Below are 20,547 nucleotides of genomic sequence, written 5' to 3'. Positions count from 1 at the left end.
TGCAGGAACAGCAAAATACCGGGTGGAGAAGTGTAATATGTGCGTGAAATAATTCCTCCGTCCCTCTAATGCAGCTGAAATCACCTCCGGAGAGTTAATGTCGCGCTGTACTGTGTTATACAATATCTACTGAGTGCTTTGTGCTCATGTTTTCATGACCTGCTGGTTCTGAGTATCTGAAGGAGAGGAAAGCATTCACAGTTCATCTGAATCTCCTGTCCTGAGATCGACATCTGAAGGGTTTCATTCCAAACCGCTTTCAATCCGTTTCGGAAAACAAAACCAAATGTTGAATTGCTAAATGAGTTTTATTCCTATATGCATTTTGTAAAGAAAAGAAAATACCCAAAGTTAATATTTCTCTAAAATAGAGTGGATCCAGGCTGTAAAAGTGGCATCTTTTCATCAACCTATGACTTAGATTACCTACTATTTGTTAAAAAGTACCTTAATTTTTTACAATTTCTTTGTTATCAATCGCTTTTCAAAGACTTTTTTTGTCAGCAAAGTTGTGAAGACAGCAAATGACTCCATCGATGTTAGTCTGTAGTGAGCTTTACTTTAATGCGAGTGATCAATTTGTCAGTGAAAACTTCATTTTGGAGCAAAAGTTGTTTTTCCATCTTCAGTAAGAATCTGAGCAGCTGGTTAGTGGAGAACTGCCGGTCATGTTGTGAGCAGTAACAGTGTGAAGGCTTTTCACCATGCTGACAGGATGAACTCACTTTTTGACTTTTTTTTTTAAAGTGGTGGATATCTGTGTTTGGAATGAAACTCCTCAGTTGGTGGTTTTCTCAGCGGACCGTGGAAGAGATCCAACAGGCAGGATGAGGAAAACCTCCCCATGTGACCGTTTGTTCACTAACGCTCCAGATGTCTCCCTGACCGGTTTCCATTCGCCCGGTCGTCACGTCAACTCAGTTTTGATTTCCAGGCTCCGTTGGCCTCTTCACATTATGTTGTAGACGACATTAAGGAAATCATCTTATTTTGATATTTGAAATTCGATAACAAGACCAAAAGAGAGCAAGAAAATGCTGCGTTCCATTCAGCATCAGAAAGTGGAAATTCCCAGCTGGCCGGTGGGACGTTTTTGCCCGTAACGTAAAATCCTGTTTCCCATGCAACAGCTAGTGTTATGTCAATCACAGCTAGTTACCATAGAATGCTAACAACTGCAACTTTACGTTTAAAATGTTTATGTTTACTGGAAGATTCAATTCCAGCAACATTTGCAGTAGTGAGATCAGTTAGTCGTTCGTAAAACCAACGTTTCAGCTTGTGGCCTTCGTCAGAGTTTGCAGATTTGTTGTTTTTATCAAATTTATATGTTTAACCATTTACCTCACAAGTGTTTTGATAGATTTGAGGTCGTGCAATGTTGAAAATGTAACTTAAGTGCTGTGTAGCGTGAACAGTGTTGACTGCAGCTCAGAAACCTCGAGGGTTGAGAAATCTGATGCAATTTTCCGACTTGGAATTCCTTCTCAAAATGCCGTTCCACTGCAATTTTCCCAGCAGGAGGTCTGAATTTCCTACTTTCCAGCATCTCTGGAACGCAGCATTAGAGGCAAAATACAGGACCGCCAACCACGAGCGAGTCATTTCTGTTGATGCTGTTTTACAAAATGAGTGTTAACGTAGCTCACGTCTTGTTGCTGAGCAGTTAACGACCAGCGTCTGTAACAAGAGTATTGCTATCACTTCTCTCCCTGCGTGGGACTCGGCTGGTTGTTGCTCAGCCTGACAAGAAATCACTTCCTGTCGTTGTTTTCCCTCTAAACAGCATCTAGACCGAACCGGCTGAGGAACACACAAGGTAGCAAACAGCTGCAGGAAGCCTGTCGGAGGGGAAAACGCATCACATTAGCCAAACACTAATCTGCCGTCTACCACCAGCGAAGTTATATCACTTTTTCTGGCTGGCAGCTAAAATAGATTTCCACTAATTAGTCAGTGTACTGAAGCCTACCGCTAGAACAGATACACGGGTTAAAGAGGCGGAAGCTGGAGGCGGAGGAGCAGTGCAGCTAAAACCAGCTTCAAAAGTTTCAGTCTGAAAGTGGATTTAGCCGTTTCTGTAAGAGTTTAGATTTATACTACAGCGTATGTACAAGGTGTGCAGCTTTGGCTAGAATACAGATTGAAGACATCCTCGAAGTAAAATTTATGCCGTTACAGCCAACTGGGTCAGAGGCATGCTGGGTAGCAACACTGGGTTCAAAACGAAAATACTGTGAACAGTTGGAGTGGAAGCGGTTCGATTCGTTTTTTTGTTCTTGGCGACTCGTAAGTCATGTTTAGTCTCAGGGTCGTGGATTAGGAAATAAAGTAAAATGATGTGGAATATTAGTTCATTAGTGCTGGTTAGTTTTGCTGTAACAGACCCACAGTCTGCTTTAGTTAAGACAATCCTATTAAGCAGAGGAGTCTTTAAAGAAATAGTGGTTAGGGGAAAAAAAAAGGCAATGAACAGACGTTTAAAAATTAACATTCTCCTGAAAAAAAGTCTAATTTGTTGAAACCGGTAAAATTATCCGCCAGTGCTTTCAGATGATTTCACTAAAATAAGCTTGATAAGTCTGGAGACAAGATAAAATAACAATTTTTGCAGGGTGATTTTGGACACACATTAGGGATGTGATTTTTTCCCCACAATAAATCATGTTATTTGGACTCAGAAATCCCATTTGTTTCTAATTGAAAATGACAGTTTTTCTGCCTTTTTGTGTCCCTGATCACATCCCTGACACATCTGTTCTGAGGTCAGTTTGACACACAGGTTTTAGGGAGGATTGCAGCACAAATCGGAGATGTGATTTTGTAGATTTTTTTCCTCAGCACATCAATTTTTTTTTTTGCATTTCACCCCTCTGGAGGAGTGTGTGTGTCTGCAGGTACGTCTGTGCTGCGGTCAGTAGACACACAGGTCGGGGAACTTCATCTCGTAGACGGGGACCGACTGGTGCTGGGTGTGTCCCGCGGAGATGGAGACCACTCCGGACGGGCTGGGCGGAGGCCTGGGGGGGAATTTACATGTCAGCCAATCAGATGTAAGAACCGCTCCCAGAAGGACCAGCTCTTACTAGAAGACAGAACTTCCGGATAGTAAATAGTAGTAATATAATGATAATAATATAATAATAACAAGCTTTATTTATATTGCACTTTTTGAAGCACAGTTACAAAGTGCTTTACAGTCAAAATAAAAGAAAATGATAACTACTAAAAGAGAAAAAGTAAAATAACAACATGGAACAATAAAAGGCAAAAATAGTAGTAAAATGGTAAAAAACTTGTGACAATATTAAAATAATAAAACCTCTCACTGCACTAAATAACATCACATTATTTCATTAACTGGCAATTATTACTTCAAAAGGGGAAACGTAATAATAATATTGACTAATAATGTAATAACTCACATGATTCCATTCATCTTTTTCTTACGAGTTATTAAAATCATATTAGAAAATGCATAACTTACCGAATTGTAAGTTCGAAGATTTGCGCCAGCCGGTCGTGTAACATGTTCGCCTGGTGGAAACAAAATATTCAAGTTGAGCAAGAGCAAACTTTTTTTTTTAAAACTTTACTTGTTAGGTTCTGAGGTTCTGCTGTTTTCCTGTCGCCGGGTGTGAGGTTCTGGTTCCTCCGCTCACCTTGGACTCGCAGTGAGCGGCGATCTCCTCAAACGGAGCTTTCTGGAACTTCTCCATCACCTGACGCCTCTTCTCCCTCTCCTGCTCCTCCAGGCCGGTGGTGTCTGGAACCAATCAGAGACGCTGGATTACAACCTTTCCTTCACTACACCTCATTTAGCTTCAGTCAGAATCACTTTTGGGCCCCAAGTACAGGAAATATACAGGAATAGTGCAAAAACAAACATAAACAAACCGAAAACACACAACATACTTACACAAGGACAACATGAACTCATATTCAGTGTGACATCCCATAGACACAGATACAGTATACATGTATAATTCAACATTTAATCACTATGGCTACGTTCACACTGCAGCACAAAGTGTCCAATTCAGATTTTTTCCCCTCTCATGTGACTCAGATCTGATGTTTTCTAATCAGTCTGAACAGCAAAAAACTGCATTTTTTTCAATTCTGATCTGGCCCAAATGGATATGTGCTACAAAATCAGATCCTGAGTCATACAACGTACTTGTGGCTTTTATTCGAACGCTCAAACCGTTGCCACGACAACAAGTAAATCGTACGTCATTCGCACTTTCGGATTCTACGCAACGGAAATCGTCATAGTAAGAGAAACTCGGCAGCAATCGCGGCGTTTACGAATAAGAACGATTCATCCATGGAAGACACGCCTCCAGTGTTTTTGTCCTCATTGTGATAACAACAACAACAAAACAAATGTCTCAACAATGTCAACAAAAGACATCGTTCTTTTGGTGGATCAGTTTTCGATTAAAGAGAGAACAAAGCTTGTCAAGAGCTACACGCAATTTTTTGAGAATTAACTCCATGACGACGAAGGGAAACGATCTCTTGACTAGTCACCTAATGTTTGTTACTAACGTCAGCAGGTTGTGCAGGTCGAAGCTAACGTCGCTAGTACATTTTTTTTTAATTAAAGTTAAATGATATGACTCTAACATGTATGACTGAAAGAGAAGGAAGAATACTTTACTGCTTTGCTACATTAGCAACTTCTGCCCCGGCACATCTTCAGTTCTGGAGGTTAGGAAAGGCTAAAAGAAGAGAGTCCAAAAACCTTTGTGTGGTCTTACCTATAGCCTTCTTCAGGGTCTCAAACGTGATCTCCTCCGCCAGCTGGGACTGCAGAGAGGTAAAAACACAGAAGGATCAATCAACACTGTGGTGAAATGACACGCTCTAACCCTCGCTCATGAGAAAACAGGTGTTGAGCCGTCAACACAGAGGGAATCATCTGAGAGAGCAGGTTGACATGGACAGAGTTCAGCGCTGCAGACACCTGAAGCAGCCTGAAGAGTCCTGATATTAATGTGTAAAGGATTATTCTGTAAGTGAAGATTTGTAAACTGTAAACTCCAAGATTGGGAGTGATTCTGTTTAAATTCAGTTCACTGGTACACAGAAGTGTGTGTGAAGTCAACTTTGCTCGAGTCCCAAGTCAGTCTCAAGTCTTGAGGTACAAGTCTCAAGTCTAAATGTAGATTACCAAGTCAAGTCTCAAGTCAAGTCCATGTCATTAATGTCAAGTCTCAAGTCTAAATGTAGAACAGCAAGTCAAGTCAGAACAAATCAAGAGTCCAGTATCAATTTAATATCTTAAAGAAAACTAAATATCTAGGACTTTTCAATGCAATATGGTTTTAATACGATAAAAACTTGGTAAGAGCATCATGAGTTTGATTTCTAGAATCAGTTTCAACTTCAATAAATTCAATCATTCCATACAAATTCAGAAAACAGAATTTAAATTCAGTCGTCCGCTGGAACAAATCTCATCACTTTCAATCTAAGTCATTTACACAAACACAAGATCTCAAGTCAAGACTTTAGAAACCTTTTCAAGTCATCAAAGTACAAGTCAGAGTCAAGTCCCAAGTCACCAGAACCCAAGTCAAGTCAAGTCTCAAGTCTTCTCTTCATGCATCAAGTCGAGTCTCAAGCTATTAAAACTGGGACTTGAGTCCCACCTCTGCCGGTACACATGGAGAGACAGGTTATGTGGGGAAAAAACAAGGAAAAAACTCGTCTTCCACCCATCCAAACCAAATCTAATCATCCAATTTGTGTATTTCTTTAGCTTGTCATGATGGCAGCCATGCAGACTTGTATATATTTGGCAGTCTGCTGTCAACAGACGGTGACGCTAACAGGCATAAAGAGACACTTGTAGCATCATTAGCATATTAGCTGAACCCTACAAGTGCCTGGAGTGGAGGGTAAACACACTTCACCTCAGTTCACCGAGCTTTTCACTCCTGGAATAGAGTTTATTAGGCTGACATGAATCTGTATATGACGTAAACTCACAGTATACATCACTGCAGCTAGTACCAAAAAGTTATATGAGCATAGGGACTTTTAATAGGGGGAAAAAAGTATATATATGTGTATGTATATATTATGAAAACAGAATTGATCTGTGTTTGTATTGGTGGTTTTGGTCTGCATGTGGTCTCTTATGTATCTATGTGGAATTATGTGTATACATGTAGAGTATATCTATATGTACACAAATGCCAATGTTTTTTATTTTTTTTACCTGGCAATATGTTTTTTTCTCCTTTTCCTTTTTCTCATTTATTTTGTTTAACTTATTATCTGAATGTTTTTTTCTGAATATTTCATGTTTGGAGGCGTGTTGGTTAACAAGTCCTGCTTTGGGTCTGTTTAAAATTGTACTTGAAATAAAGAAATTAATATATATTAATTTGATATTTAATTGATTGAAAGAAAGAAATATACATATATTGGTGGTTTTGGTGTCGTATGATGATCCCCGACTGGAGGTGATAGTTTATCCATCTTTTTATTTACCACTACATCACTGCCCACGAGTATCTAGGGGGACAGCGAAATCACAATGTGTGTGTGTGTGTGTGTGTGTGTGTGAGTCCGACCTGTGTCAAAGAGTATTTGCGAGGACGTCTTGTCTGTTTCATGGATTTCAGACTGACCTTGTCCGGGAGGCTGCTGGACAGGATGTCCACCTGCAGGGAGATGGTGTCCACAAAGCTCTTCCTCCTGGTCAGCCGGTCTTCATCTGCAGGACAGAGACAGTCAGTTCAGCCTCAGCTTCACACCGCGGTGTCACGGACCCATAAACTTAAAGACCCGTCACAAACACCACAAAAAGCAGCAAAAGGAGTTTTTCTTGCTTTCCTGCATCGCAAAATGTGTCCAAATTTTGTAACACGACACTAACACATGTTGCAGTGCCATCTGTTTCAGGTAGGGGCGCTACATGAAAACACAGCTAAACGAACATCTACAAAGGAAGTAGTAGTCATTTCTGGTGTAAACACATGCCAACAACCATCATAGCTGCTACCTGTAGTCTCTAACTAGCTCAGTGTGGCAGCCAGGCAGACTACAGTGGTTTTTGTCCTAGCTAATCAGAGGCGATACGGTGAAAGAAAATTTGGCTGCTGAAATCCCAAAAATATTCAAAATGCCTCTCTTCATCGAAGTTCGGCGCCGGCAAAAAACATCTTGCATTCACAATCTATTTACAGGACGAGCGGAGCATCTTCTTTTCAACTTGTACTTTTAGCGGCAGAATTTATAGAGTCGACGTTCCTCTACAGTCCCGCTCTGGGTGACCGGCTCCAGATCAGAGGTTTCGCTGCCCCCTTGTGGATAAATGGTTTACAGCCTCGACTTGACTGTACTGTGTAAGCATCGACTTGCGTTAACTATGTACAAGACCTAAGACTCACGTACATTGCACACAAACACACAGGCAGAAACACTCTATCCATCTTCCTCCACATCTCCCCTTCATGAATAAAGATCTCAGAGGGATCAGAAGATCAGTGGGCTGCACAATTAATCCTGTATAGCTGTATACTGCGATTTGAGTTTCCTCAATTAAACATCTTGAATAAGAAAAAACGTAACAGCACTGTTGCAACAGTCAGCCATAAGTACGACGCCACATTGGAATATCAGCAATAGTTAAATATTTCATATCACTGAGAAGGCCCACTGGATCTGAAAGGAGTCAGTGTGTTGAGATGAGATACAAACTGCAATAGCATCATTTTGCTCCCCGAATCTAATAATCTTGATTAACAGTCATCTGCATTATAATAGTAGTGAATACGACTTGATTCATTTATGTTGTCAAAGAGCCTGTCCTACTTAAGAGTTTGGAGGAAGACGATTTGCTTATGAATGAACATTGAAATGAATTTGAAAAAAGTGCCTCGATTTATTGGACTCCTATGCTGTGTTGGATATTTTTTAAAGCTCATTCCCAAACCAGGCGTCTTCTCCTCCCCCTTTCTTCAAATATCTGAGGCAGGATTCTGTGTTGATTTTCACCCTCGTTTAATTTAACAAGGGAGAGATCCATCTGATCCTGTGAGGCACTAAGTGTTTGGTGAACCTGTCTGAACTCTGCTGACGCAAGCAACGCCTCTTCATTCTGTTCTGCACTCATCCACTCTTCACTGCTACAACAAAACTGGAAATAATCCTTACAGGGAAAACTGTCCCGGGACCTTTTGTCCAGACCAGCCCACCACGATCGGTCGGACACCAAACATCCTTACCGGTGATTTACGAATCTCCGGCCGCTCTTTATTGAGGAATCCTGTACTGTACATATCACTATATAATCTTAAATTGATAAAATTAAAGATCTTATAACATGGCCTACCTCTGTATTATGTTTGAATGGAATTGTTTAATGTAATTATTATAACCTGATGGCTGGAGGGGTGTTGATTAATTTCAGACGGTTTAAAATAATGTACCATGTTGAGACTTGCTTATGAACTGGATATTATTGGGTACCAGTTAGGAGATGGCCATCACTTTTATGGCATCAACAACATCTTTAATAAAACCAGGAATACACTTATTTTAGCTTTATGAACTTTCTTCACCATCTAGTCACCTCAACTCTGCTGGTCTGTCTCCTCTAATCTGAGACTGCTGCCTCCATTTGGCTTGAGACTTTTTAAATTAATGACAGATAATATACGATACACCACTGCAAAATATTTAGCTAAATCTAATATTTAGTTACAGCCAATCAAACAATAGATACTGTAGCTACATACTATATGCTACTATAGCTTCACTCTCCAGTAGCAAACTTTACACTACAGTAATTTCCTTTGCAAAGAAGCTCGTGTGAAAATGACAGTGACACGTCTGTCTGTTTACAAGTTAAATTAATTTGACCACATTGTTTTATCACTCACATTGGGCTGAAAACAACAACAGAATGTCTAGTTTCTTCTTTCCCAACATTTTCACAACACAACCTGTCAGCTCCGTGGCTCAGATCAAACTGTCTGCTGTCGTTTGATGGTGCGTTTGTTTAAAGTGGCCCGGCTTCCCGGTTGGGTGGAGTTTTCAGTTTTTAAGCACTATGATTGGCCCGAAGGTCCAAACACCGCCCAGCCCGGCAAACTTTGGCGTTAAGACGAAATAAACCAGTTGTTAGACAGAGCGGCCCACTGGGAATCCTCCCGGTAGTCCCGATGGCCGGTCCATCCCTACATTCAAATAAACAGATCTGAGCTGCAGCAGAAGCAGCCTGTACTTTCTCAGCTCCAGAGAGAGCAACGTGTCAAGATCATTTAATGAGGGACAGACAGTAACATCAGATGAGGTGTAAAATGTAACTGTTAACCAGAAAATACCACTAGATAATTGTTATTTGCATGAGTCAGAGTGACCTGTGCACATTGAACAGTTATGACTAAGCAGCCAGCCAGGAGACACTAATGAGGGAACAGATATGAATAGACAAGAGGTGAAGACACAGAGAGGGAGCTGTGTGTTTGCATTTACATTATAGCTTTGGCATTTAGCTGATGCTCTTATACAGTGAGTAAGCTTTAATTTCGATATCACATTACAAGTGACAAATATTAAGGAGTGCAAGGATCAGAGGCAGCACCCACGGAAAAGAAAGAACCAACAGACGGTTTACAGTTGCGTCGCAAATTTCCTAGCAACCACGTCTGGACCCATCATGAGGTTTCATTGGAGAACTGGCTCTGTGTTCGTCAATTCAGTAACGTTCTCAGTAAAAGTGAATAGTGTGATAAGGTGGATTTGGTTACTGTGACACAGTAAACTGTCTTGTCTTTAGCCCTAGTCTCTACTCCAAAACACTCTGAGTTGTAGCTTGAGAAGAGTCAGCTCAGTTAACCTGAACAAACTGTTAGCTAGCTAACTAGCCAGCAAACACACTGATGTTAATGTGAACAAACTGTTGTTTTTTGGCTTTGTTAGCTAGCAAAGTAGCCAGCAGGCTAATTAGAAACCAATCAAGTTAAGATGACTACCAGCCACTGATAATGCTAGCTTCTACTAAATGTACGTTGGCTAGTAAGCAAATCAGATGTGTTAACAAGACAGTTAGCTGCAAATGGTTAGCTAGCTTAAGCTGACATTATCTAAAAATCAATCAGATGGATCAGTGATCAGTTTCCAGTCAAAAACAGCAGAGAGATGAACCGTGTTGATTGAATTCTGTTGAGAAGGAAAAGTCGTAAGTTTACAAACACAATCAACTAACAAACTAGTGCTGGGGAAAGAAGTAACAGCCAGGGAGAGAGGTAGGGAAGTATTTTTGTGTCTGTTTTTAAGGCAGCAACAGGGATATGGAGTAGTTTCTTAAAAATGCTTTGGTGCTTTGAATGGGAAGAGCCATCAAAAACAGTTTTACTTTAGTCTGACATCAGGTCAGTTTAAAATAAAAGTCACTGACAACTAAATGTTCTAATCTTTCATCCATCATCTAAAATTCAATCTACTATATGAAACTAAACGTGTGTCGTCCCAAATAGACGCACAGCTTCGTAGAAACAAGACACGTCCTTTCTAAGAGTGTACTGTGCGCTTAAAACAAATCCCTACTCCATATCTGTGTGTGTGTGTGTGTGTGTGTGTGTTGACACTGGCATCCCCGTGGAGTAAGTAATTGTGCCCAGTGTGATGTTAAGGACACGGTCTCATCCAAAAAAAAATCCTCTCGCCCTCCTGCTGGAAGCGGCTCAGCGTCCGCGGGGAACCGGAGCGAGTCGCCAACCAGAAACACCGGAGGAGGAAAACTTCTGGATTACCTGGGTTTGAAGTTCGCAATTTCATTGGATGGAAGACTAAGTAAAAGCTATATATATATATTTTTTTTTTTTTAAATAGCTGGTAGCTTTCTGATGTAGAATGGAAAAGAAGTCTGACAGGAAGAATTATGAAGTGACTTGAATTCAGAGACTGACTGCACCAAGTGATAGGAACTAATTTGGTCATATTATACTACTATATACTACCGTAAATCCTCTAATATTGGCCCGGGCCTTTATTTACCGCAACTGCAGAGGGTACCAGGCCTTTATTGGAAGCAGGCTTATATTAATTCCCTCTGTTTGATAAGTATATTTGCTCATATTTTAGTACGAAGCCTCCTTGTTTTCTGATCTGCTTCTGTTGGGGTACGTTAGGTAGACATTTTTTTGTTACTGCAATGCATTACGATAATTACGGTAATCGACGACGGCACGCTCCAGAGACTTCCGCTGGCCGAGCCGTCTTGTGGCACTTGTACGTTACTACAAACTACAGTTACATTATATAACAGGCACCAGGGGTTTACCGGTATCCACCGTTGTTTGCATGTAAGCTGAAGCTAACTGAAGCTAACTGAAGCTAAGAATAGAATCTATACAGTTATATCATATCGCCGTTTATTTCGATGCATATGCGCGAGCTCAGTCCACCCGGACACCTGACCTGCGTCCGGGGCTTGGATCGGGAGGATCGATGCGGGCCGTGGGCGCGGTGGAGAGGCAGCGGCGGAGAGAGGAGACGGACACGGTTTTGACCTAGTCTTGTTTCCTTTGTTTTTTTCCCCGGCCTGTATTTGAGGCCGGCCTTCATTTGTTCGTGTCGACCATGCCCCCGGCCATTATCGGAGACCCGGCTTTTAATTGACTACCGGCTACTATTAGAGGATTTACGGTGTATACACTACCAGTTAAAAGTTTGGACACACGTATTTTTCTTTCTTTTTTTTTTTTAATTTTCACATTTTAGAATAATAGTAAAGATATCAAAACTATGAAATAACACAAATGGAATTAAACAGTGTTAAACAAATCAAAACTATCTTATATTTTAGATTATTTGCCTTGATGGAAAGACAAAGGCTTTGGAAAGAAATTCATACATAGGATCAACTTCACTATTTATATTTGTCTAAGAAACTCATTTCAAGCATTTAGGCAGAAGCCTTGAGATCAAAATGGCTTTAAGATAATGAGAAACACAGAACATTCAGTCAGGTGGGTCCAGACTGTTGACTGGTAGTTTATCATATTTTGATAGATATTATTTAGTTATTCTCATTGTGATATGACTTGTAATGCCATTTTAAAAGTCTATTTTCAAGTTCAGGTGTAAATTTCCTTTGGTTTTGAACCTTTTCAGAAGCGCTGCCACACAGACGCATCCAGGGAATACATTTATTTAGAATACATTTACCTGCTATGCTGTTAAATGAATTTATCAGTGTCTTTGTTGCAGGCTTTGTTTTCTTATCTTTATTGCAGCGCTCTTTCATTTTGATATATCGATACAAATCCACTCTGTTGTTTAGCTCTATCCTGCATCTGGCCAAGATGGCACCTTTGCAAACGGAGATAAAATGAAGATTAACTAAAACACTTTGTGCTTAGCCATTTGCTGTCTTATAAATAATACTGCATGCTCTCATACACTCTCCCTCTGAAGCTGAAGAATAAATGTAAAAGACTGTTATGAAGTGAAACCTCACAACCCCAATTTTCATGATTTCTGTGTTTTTACTTGACTTTGAAGGATTACGTCCCATAAGTCCTCTGTGGGTTATTAAACCCTTTCATAACCCACTGCATAATTTTGAATAATTTCCTCATGTGTTTAACCTTCTACTGTTTTTATGAACATTTATACGGTTTCCCCATCAAAGTACAGGATGGATATGGATTAAATGTTGGTAGGATGGTTGGGAGGATAAATGTTGAATGATGGTTATTAGTTTCCATAACTGTTGTCAGTTGTGTCTCTTGGTGCCGAGTGTCTTTGTTTCTTTGCTGCGGTGTGACAACAGAGTTTCCCTCTGACATTAATAATGCAGATCTCATCATATTTAAAAAAAACATCTACAGCATTTAGCACATCTACAGACACAAACTACTACAGTATTCAGTCTACATGGGCAGTCTACACGTTGTACACATGTAATGTACTCACCATGTCAAATGTCCAAATGCAAGCACCACAGATGCAAAAATTATCAAACAATAAGTTTAAGGGAGAGAGCTATGTAGAGCTATCTAGCCTCTGAAAATACTAATTAATGACTAGGGTAACACTTTACAATAAGGGTACATTAATTAAGGGTTAGTTAATGCTTAATAAGCATTAACTAACCCATAATTAACAGTTAACTAATGTGTCTGGTAATCATTTACTAATGGTGTTCATGTTAACTAAGGTATTCATTTATACATTATTTAATAGTCATCTTTATAAACTATAAAATAATGTATAAATGAATACCTTAGTTAACATGAACACCATTAGTAAACTATTACCAGACACATTAGTTAACTGTTAATTAAGGGTTAGTTAATGTTTATTAAGCATTAACAAACCCTTATTAAGCATTAACTAGCCCTTAATTAATGTACCCTTATTGTAACGTGTTACCACAACTAGAAATGCTAAAATACTATAAGAAATCAACTTTAAAATTTCCGTTAATGGAGTGGTGTGGGACGGTTTTCCTGCCATGGTTTTGGTGAAAGTCTAGTCAGCACTAACATAATGTTTCTAACTCAGTGGGGTCTGTGTAGCTCAGTAGGTAGAGCAAGGCACCAACACTGTCAGGGTTAGAGGTTCAATTCCCTGTCTATAGCTTTTTCTCTACTGTCCAATCAGATCAACGGAGAGGCGGGGCTTCTGCGGTGAGTCTTGTAAACAACAAACAAGGAGGATCACACAGAAACCAGCAGCCTGGAGGCAAATTAGCACTGCACTCAAAATTTCTGGTAACTTTTTAATCATGATTTCTTATTGTTTATAATACTTGTATAAATTAGCGAAAGCATGTAATCTAGCTAGCGCAAAATAAACAACAGCTGAAGGTGAAGTGACTGACAGCTGACCGTCAGTTGATTCTGTGGTCGCCTAGCAACAAGAACACAAAAACACAACAGGCTGCTCTGCTTTGTAGCCTTCAACAAAGAAAGGCAGCACACGTTGCGTTGTTCAGCCTTTAAAATGAGTCCTGTGTGATAAAAATCCCCCGAGGTGTTTTAAATAAAAGAGTCCAAACGGCAGTTGTTATCGAAGCAGGTAGCCAAATGTACACCTGCCATCTTTTTGGTGGAGCGAGCGGCTTCAGATGCTGGTCCACTAAACCCCCCCAGCAGTGCTCAGCCGGGATCTCGTCTGGTTCTCGGTGAAGGCGTCGCCATTGGCTGAAACCACCGCCATGCTCTTCAAACACTGAATGATCTCTGGTGCCTTGATGTTTACATCGGTTCTGATTAGAATTTGCCCTTCAAAATATACAATCCATTGCTTTGTTCTATTTTTTTTTCATCACTTCTTGAAATCTTTACTTTTTATATTCATGCCTATCCATGGTCTCTCTCTCTCTCTCTGGATGTCTTCATCGCATTTTGTCATTTGCCAATTAAGGCGATCTGCTTATTGTAGCCGGAGTCTCTCTTCCTCTTCCTCTCTCTCTCTCCTCTGTCTTTCTTTCCATCTTCTCTTTATCTTGCCAAGGTTTATTCAGTCCCAGCCAGAGTTTCCCTCCTCCTTCACTCTCTCTCTCTCTCTCTCTCTCCCACTCTCTCTCTCTCTCTCTCTCTCTCTCTCTCAACTGTCTGAGGACCAAGGTTGGGGTCTATTCTTTTTCAATTCACTCAATTCAGGAAGTGGACTGCATTCAAATTTCAAAGACGGGGGATCTTTTGACATAAAAAGTTTTTTTTGCAAACATCTGTAGAAGAAAATCTAGAATGCAGGTTCAGTCGTTATAATGTGACTTTGCAGTCTCAGGTTTGACATGAGTGAGGTGGAAGTGAATTGATCCCGACCAGCAGGAGTCTTTTACCTGCCTTCATTCTGCAGGTAAACTGTGATACAAGACAGGAGATGGGGAGCAGCAAACTCTTAACAGCTTCTTGTTCTTGTCTTTCTAAGGTTGAGGAGGCAGGATCGTCTACAGCAGCGGGTTTCAATCATGTGCCACTGAGGCCAAAAAGTCCACAGGTTTCCATTCAAACCGGACACAACAGCTGCTGATTAGTTCCTCCTGTCCGGCTGAAGGTGTGAAATCAGCTGCTGTTATAATAATAATGTTTGCTTGGAGTGAAAACCTGCAGACCTTCGGGCCTCGATGGCACATAACTGAGAACCACTGATCTACAGGTCAGTGATCTCCAGCCATGTTGCTCCGTCTGTTTTAAGTCAATCTTTCTGTCAAACATAAAAACTGAGAGCGCTACAAAAAATGGTGCAAAGTGTCAAAAAAACAGACAAAAGAAGGTGCTGTTTGGTTTGGAGTGTGTAACTTGAATGAAACAAAAGTCCGAGGCGCTCTTCTCTGAAAAACTTGTTTTATGGGCTCATCTAGAGACATTTAAAAACACTCCGATGTGTTATGTTTCGGAAACGTGAGAGTTGAGTTGTGTTCGTTGTAAGTATTCAAAGAAGAGTGCCTTTTGTTTCACTTTGTCTCATAAACAGTCATTTATTTCCAAACAGCAGGTTAAAAAAGGTCAGATGGGATGTCCCGATATATCCTAGTTCATTCACAGAGTGCACCGCAGTCAAGACCAACACCATTGCTACAGATGCAGTTTGTATATTGTTTATATTGATAGCAAATTAGTGATATTTCAATGTTTGATATATTCCAAACTGCATCTTTACTGGTTGTTTGTCCAACCTTGCAGCTCCTCCAAAAAACCAACGCGGATTCGGCTGCAGAAGCCTTCGTCAGTGTTATAGGACGTCCTGTAACCCTGACAAAGGCTACTGCAGCTGAAATGCATTTCTTTTTAATATTATATCTTTGTCAACTGTCTGCAGTGACGACTCGCCAGCCTAGCTACACCCAGCTTCCATGGCTAGAGATCAGAGACGGCAGGTAAGTGTCTAACGCCACAGCAGGCCGGACTCAGCCTCTGCTCCGCCTGTTACCTCTGGACGTCTGCTTGCACCTGTGGAGGATCTTGCCTACTGTGTAAAGCACTGATTTTAAATGAGAAGCATGGCAGAGAAAAGAAAACAAAGGCATATTGTTTGTTAGACCCCCCCCAAAAAAAGTCAATTTACAGACAATTCTCTCACCCGTTGTGTGTTTGATTTGGTAAAATCGCAGGTAAAATTGTTGCTGTTTGCTCTGTTGATGAGCAGTATGATGTATGTGAGTCATATGTGAAACAGTTATATTGAATGTCAGTGTAGTTTGACCAAACAACACTCAGAAGGACTTAAAGCGACATTTCACTACCTGCATTCAGGATTTTTCACTAACTCTCTAAGTTAATAATTTTAATTTGAACAAGGACAAAATTACTTCTTCCACAGTAAATCCCTGCAAAACAGAATGAAATAACATTCTCCAGTTTGAAGCACAATTCCTAAAAGTAGGTTTTGAGAATGAAAGAAACTAAGTGAGTGGAGCGGATTATGAGTCTCTAGAGAGGCAACTACTGGTGACTGACTTCATGAAATCCTACAGAAGTCCATGTTGTACTGATGTGAAATATCGCTTTAAATTAGCTTTGCTAGGAGAGGCGGCAACAATTGTGACAACCGTCAGTTTAATAAAGCCGATCACACAATGGGTATTTTCAATTTATTTCCTGTACACTGTACAACTCCTTAGGCTGTTAATCCTTTAAAGCCTGTTCGGCTCATCTTTATGAAAAGTCCCAATAGTTCTGTGGAGCATTGTACTTTTGAAATGGGGGAAAGGGGCAAAAATGTCTATGTGAAGTCATTTAGTCTAATCCTGATTCCTAAAATCCTTTTTTTAAACAAGTGAATAAATCTGCCAATGAGGTAAAATATAAGAACAACTGCAACTTCCAATGCAGTTGCTCTTGTTTCAACTGTTTTCTTGAAATTAGTGTCAAAATCTTACTGCAGGTTGATGATCTGCCTCATTTCAAAATCCTGTCAGACGTTTCAAGAAAACTGCATTTGGAAAAACTGAAATTATTGGCAGGATTTGGATTGAATTGTTTCCACTTGTATTAAAACTGAAAACTGGATGAAACAGCTTGTTAAGACAGATGCGGTGTGGTGTGTGTGTGTGTGTGTGTGTGTGTGTGTGTGTGTGTGAGGCCTGGCCGGTCCTACCTGTGACCTGGGGAACGTAGGGGATGGAGAGCCGCTCTGCGTTGTATCCTGGTCCGGCCAGACACTCTGACATGTCGGCCGTCTGGAAGTACAGGACTCTGTCCTCCTTATCCAGGGACTCGGGGAGTCTGGGAGGGTGAGGGAGGGGTGCGGGGGGGTATCAAAGGTAAGACAGCTATCCAAATCCTCCAAGGATATCTCATGCAATTTACAGAAATAATATATTCAAGCTGGTTTCAGATGATTTGGTAAATTAATTTTGATAAATGTCGGCGTTGCCCAGAACTAAGTTGACTTTACTTGGTACAAAAGAACCTCTAAACCTCTCATAGAGTCCACATTCAGTATTCCAAATCCCTGTATCTCTCCCTGCAGGGGCTGATGCTAAAAGAGTCAGAATTAGACGCTGGTTCTTATAATCAGGTTATCTTGTATCAAAAGCTGCCTGGGGATCGCAGCAGTGGAGCGCCAGGTGGAGTTTAGCCAAAGCATGTTTGGAGCATTTTATTTAAACTCTTACTCCTTTAGTGGGTTGGTTTGTCCAGGTGAGAACGATGACCTTTGAACTCTGGTGGCACCAAATAACGGCACAGAGAGTCTCAGTCCTCTAACAAGAGAACTGCGGTGCGGTTCATTAATCCAAACAACTACAGGAAACCACCCTGAAACACAAGGGATTATGGGTAGAAGAAGACGGATGTTGACATCTGATAGTCAGCAGTTCCTCATGCTTGGAAAGCCTGGCAGAACTACATGAAGTCTGGACTGATGCTCATATTCAGCTGTTTCTTCATGTGTTCTTAACTGGTATGAACACCACAGAAGAAGAGACGGACAAGTTCATCATGCTGAGATACAGTTACATGAACTGGAATCTGATTTGTTTTGAAACCCCCACCAAAATCTCTAACCTGCAGGATGACAGGTCACCAAAACTCTGTCCAATAAACAAGCTACTTGTGAGTCATGTGACTTTTGTTTACAAGCCCTGATTGGCTTGTAATTGGTCAGTGTGAACATAAATGAACCAAATACAAAAATGTTATAAACTTTTCTACTATGGTTTGGACCAAAGAAACTGAACGATGGGTCTGATCGCACCCTAAAGGATATAAGGAGGATTGTGACCGGAAGATCGCTGGTTCAAATCCCCAGACTGGGATGGGAAAATGAACACTCCTTACTTTGAGAAAGGTACTGAAGCCCCACCTGCTCCAGTAGAGCTCGTGCCAACAGCAGCAGACTGTGTTTCACTGTATGAAAGTGAAGGATGGAGCTGAACAGCACATGTCCTCAGCAAACCCTCATTGGATAAATAAATGTTTAAAAAAAAAAAAACAGCGAGAGATTTAAGGATTTAGCTGAAGATTGTGAACATCCCAGTCATTTTTATCTTGCCTTTGGCTTTAAGCTGTCATGCCACATTTTCATGAGAGTCGGGTGTTTTTTTCTTTAATACTAAATCTCCAGAAATCTTACCTCAAAGGCATGCTATTCATTTGCCGGTGAATCTCTTCTTTAGATCAGAGATATTTTTGTAATCGATGCAAATTGTTCTTTTCAGAGGCAGACAGAGGAACTACAATAGCGGAATGAGAGCGACTTTGATCTTAACTAGTGAACATTTGGAATAGAAATCTTTCATAAATGGGACTTCGGGGGCTTGAAAACTTATTCTAGAAACAACAAAAGGAGAAAAAAAAAAGTCTGTGGAGTCTTTCACGGTATTTGAACAGCAAAAAGCGATCAACAGAAAAAAGTTCATGTTTTTTCTGCTCAGAATTCCTCTCTGCCCGACTCTGACGAAGCTTTACTCCTCAATCCTCTAACCAGTTGTCTGCATACACTGAATTAAGAGAACGTTTAGAAAAAAAAAAGGTTTAGATAACAGACTGTGATTTATATTTGAAGGGAGAGAGAAGACAGAGGTACAGAGTGATAAACACGCTTGGCAGGCTGGTCATGTCTGTGAATGTACATGGATTCAGATTTGGCTCTTTTTAAGGGGGGTCATGAACTAGCACTCATAAAAAAGGAATGGAAAAGTAGATTTCTAAAAAGTTATATATCATCATAGATAGAAAACTGCTTGAAGAGTCATTCTTTATCCCTAAAATGTTCAAAACATTTTTTGTCAGAGAACTTCAGGTACCTACCATCCTTCATAAAAAGACAATGGGTTTTAATGTTGTACTATTAATTATGTTGTACAAGTAGGTGTCACTTTTTGTTCATAATGTTGAGCATCTCATGATCATTGAAACGAGGCTCATTTCTAAAACAGGTCCAAGGTCACAAGCTCCAGCTCATGGTACTCACTTCTCAGTCTTTGGAAAACCATCTAAACCATTTTAAGTAGCCTTCATTTGAACTGTTTCTGTTCAGGATCCCAACAGAGCTGACACGGGTAAGTACGAATTTTCATTGGTCTTGTCCGGGTAATGCTTACTTGCACAAGTGAACACTATATGTGGGGGGGACAGAGCTTTACCCTGTATGATCCTCATCCATCTGTGGATGGGGAGGTTTTTGACCAAGAGGAGAATCTATGACTCTCGTCTGCCTGAGCCAGTGAGATCTGACGTAAATATCAGATCAAGAGTAGAATCAGGAAGGACAGGGGAAAAGAAAATTAAAGAAAAACATATGGGTTCACTCACAATGTGCATCTAAAAGTGGGAGTATTTGTTGTGTTCTTCTATCTTTCTATTTTACTTGATTTGATTCTTTTAATGCAATGCATCTTGCTTGTTCTTTTATATGAATTTGATCTTTTTATCTGTCTTTTATCTGCCTTTTATTGATGTAAAGCACTTTGAGCTGCATGTTGTGTATGAAAGGTGCTATACAAATAAAGGTTATTATTATTATTATTATTATTATTATTTTTATTGTTATCTGTTGCTCTTTTCGATTGGACTGGTACATGATGCTCTCAGTGAAGTTCCAGCAGGGTTAATTAAAGAGCTGCTCTAGAGGCAGACATAATCTCATTGGTTGAGTTAAACCTCAGTGGGCGGAGCCAAAGAACCCCAGTAACGTTAGACTGAAGCTCAGTGAAAAAGACAAGAGGTAAGAGAGGAGGAAGCTAATGTTATGAAGCCTAGCGCTCTGCTGCTAACTGAAAAAATACTATCTATCATACTAAGTTATCTAGATTAGCTTGTTAGCCTAGCTGACCTTCAAGTTCAAACTAGACATACTAGCAGAGTTCCTATTTTTGCTATTCAAGTTTGTCGGTTAGCTAACTTACACTCCGCCCACTGAGGTTTAACTCAGTCAGTGAGTTGATTTCTGCCTGCGGAGCAGCTCTGCTTCAGAGAAATGTTTGTAAAACTAAACCTCCAGTCTGCTAAGTAAAGAGAGACACTTACGGACACTTGTCTCTGAAGATGTGCTCTGGGAGGAGGTACGGGGCGTCCAGGTTCCTCAGCTCGATCACCTGGAGACGGAGGTCAAGCAGAAAGT

General features: G+C 40.4%; 1 protein-coding gene across 1 annotated transcript in view; it reads right to left on the bottom strand.

The window, feature by feature from the left end:
* Nucleotides 1-2,888: 2,888 nt before the first annotated feature.
* Nucleotides 2,889-20,547, bottom strand: part of LOC139907860 (protein EFR3 homolog A-like) — a 55,541-nt gene continuing 37,882 nt past the window's right edge. Inside the window, exons 14-20 of the mRNA XM_078287577.1 lie at nt 20,454-20,521; nt 17,080-17,207; nt 6,648-6,733; nt 4,767-4,815; nt 3,663-3,766; nt 3,488-3,537; nt 2,889-3,020 (exon numbers count right to left, since the gene is read on the bottom strand). Coding sequence (XP_078143703.1) covers nt 2,915-3,020; nt 3,488-3,537; nt 3,663-3,766; nt 4,767-4,815; nt 6,648-6,733; nt 17,080-17,207; nt 20,454-20,521 — 591 coding nt within the window. The 3' untranslated portion in view covers nt 2,889-2,914. The remainder of the gene's footprint in view (nt 3,021-3,487; nt 3,538-3,662; nt 3,767-4,766; nt 4,816-6,647; nt 6,734-17,079; nt 17,208-20,453; nt 20,522-20,547) is intronic.

This window comes from Centroberyx gerrardi, chromosome 13, assembly GCF_048128805.1.
Source record: "Centroberyx gerrardi isolate f3 chromosome 13, fCenGer3.hap1.cur.20231027, whole genome shotgun sequence".
NCBI classification, from domain to species: domain Eukaryota; kingdom Metazoa; phylum Chordata; class Actinopteri; order Beryciformes; family Berycidae; genus Centroberyx; species Centroberyx gerrardi.
The sequence above is the reverse complement of the archived record's forward strand: the minus strand, read 5'-3'. Positions and strand labels throughout refer to the sequence as shown.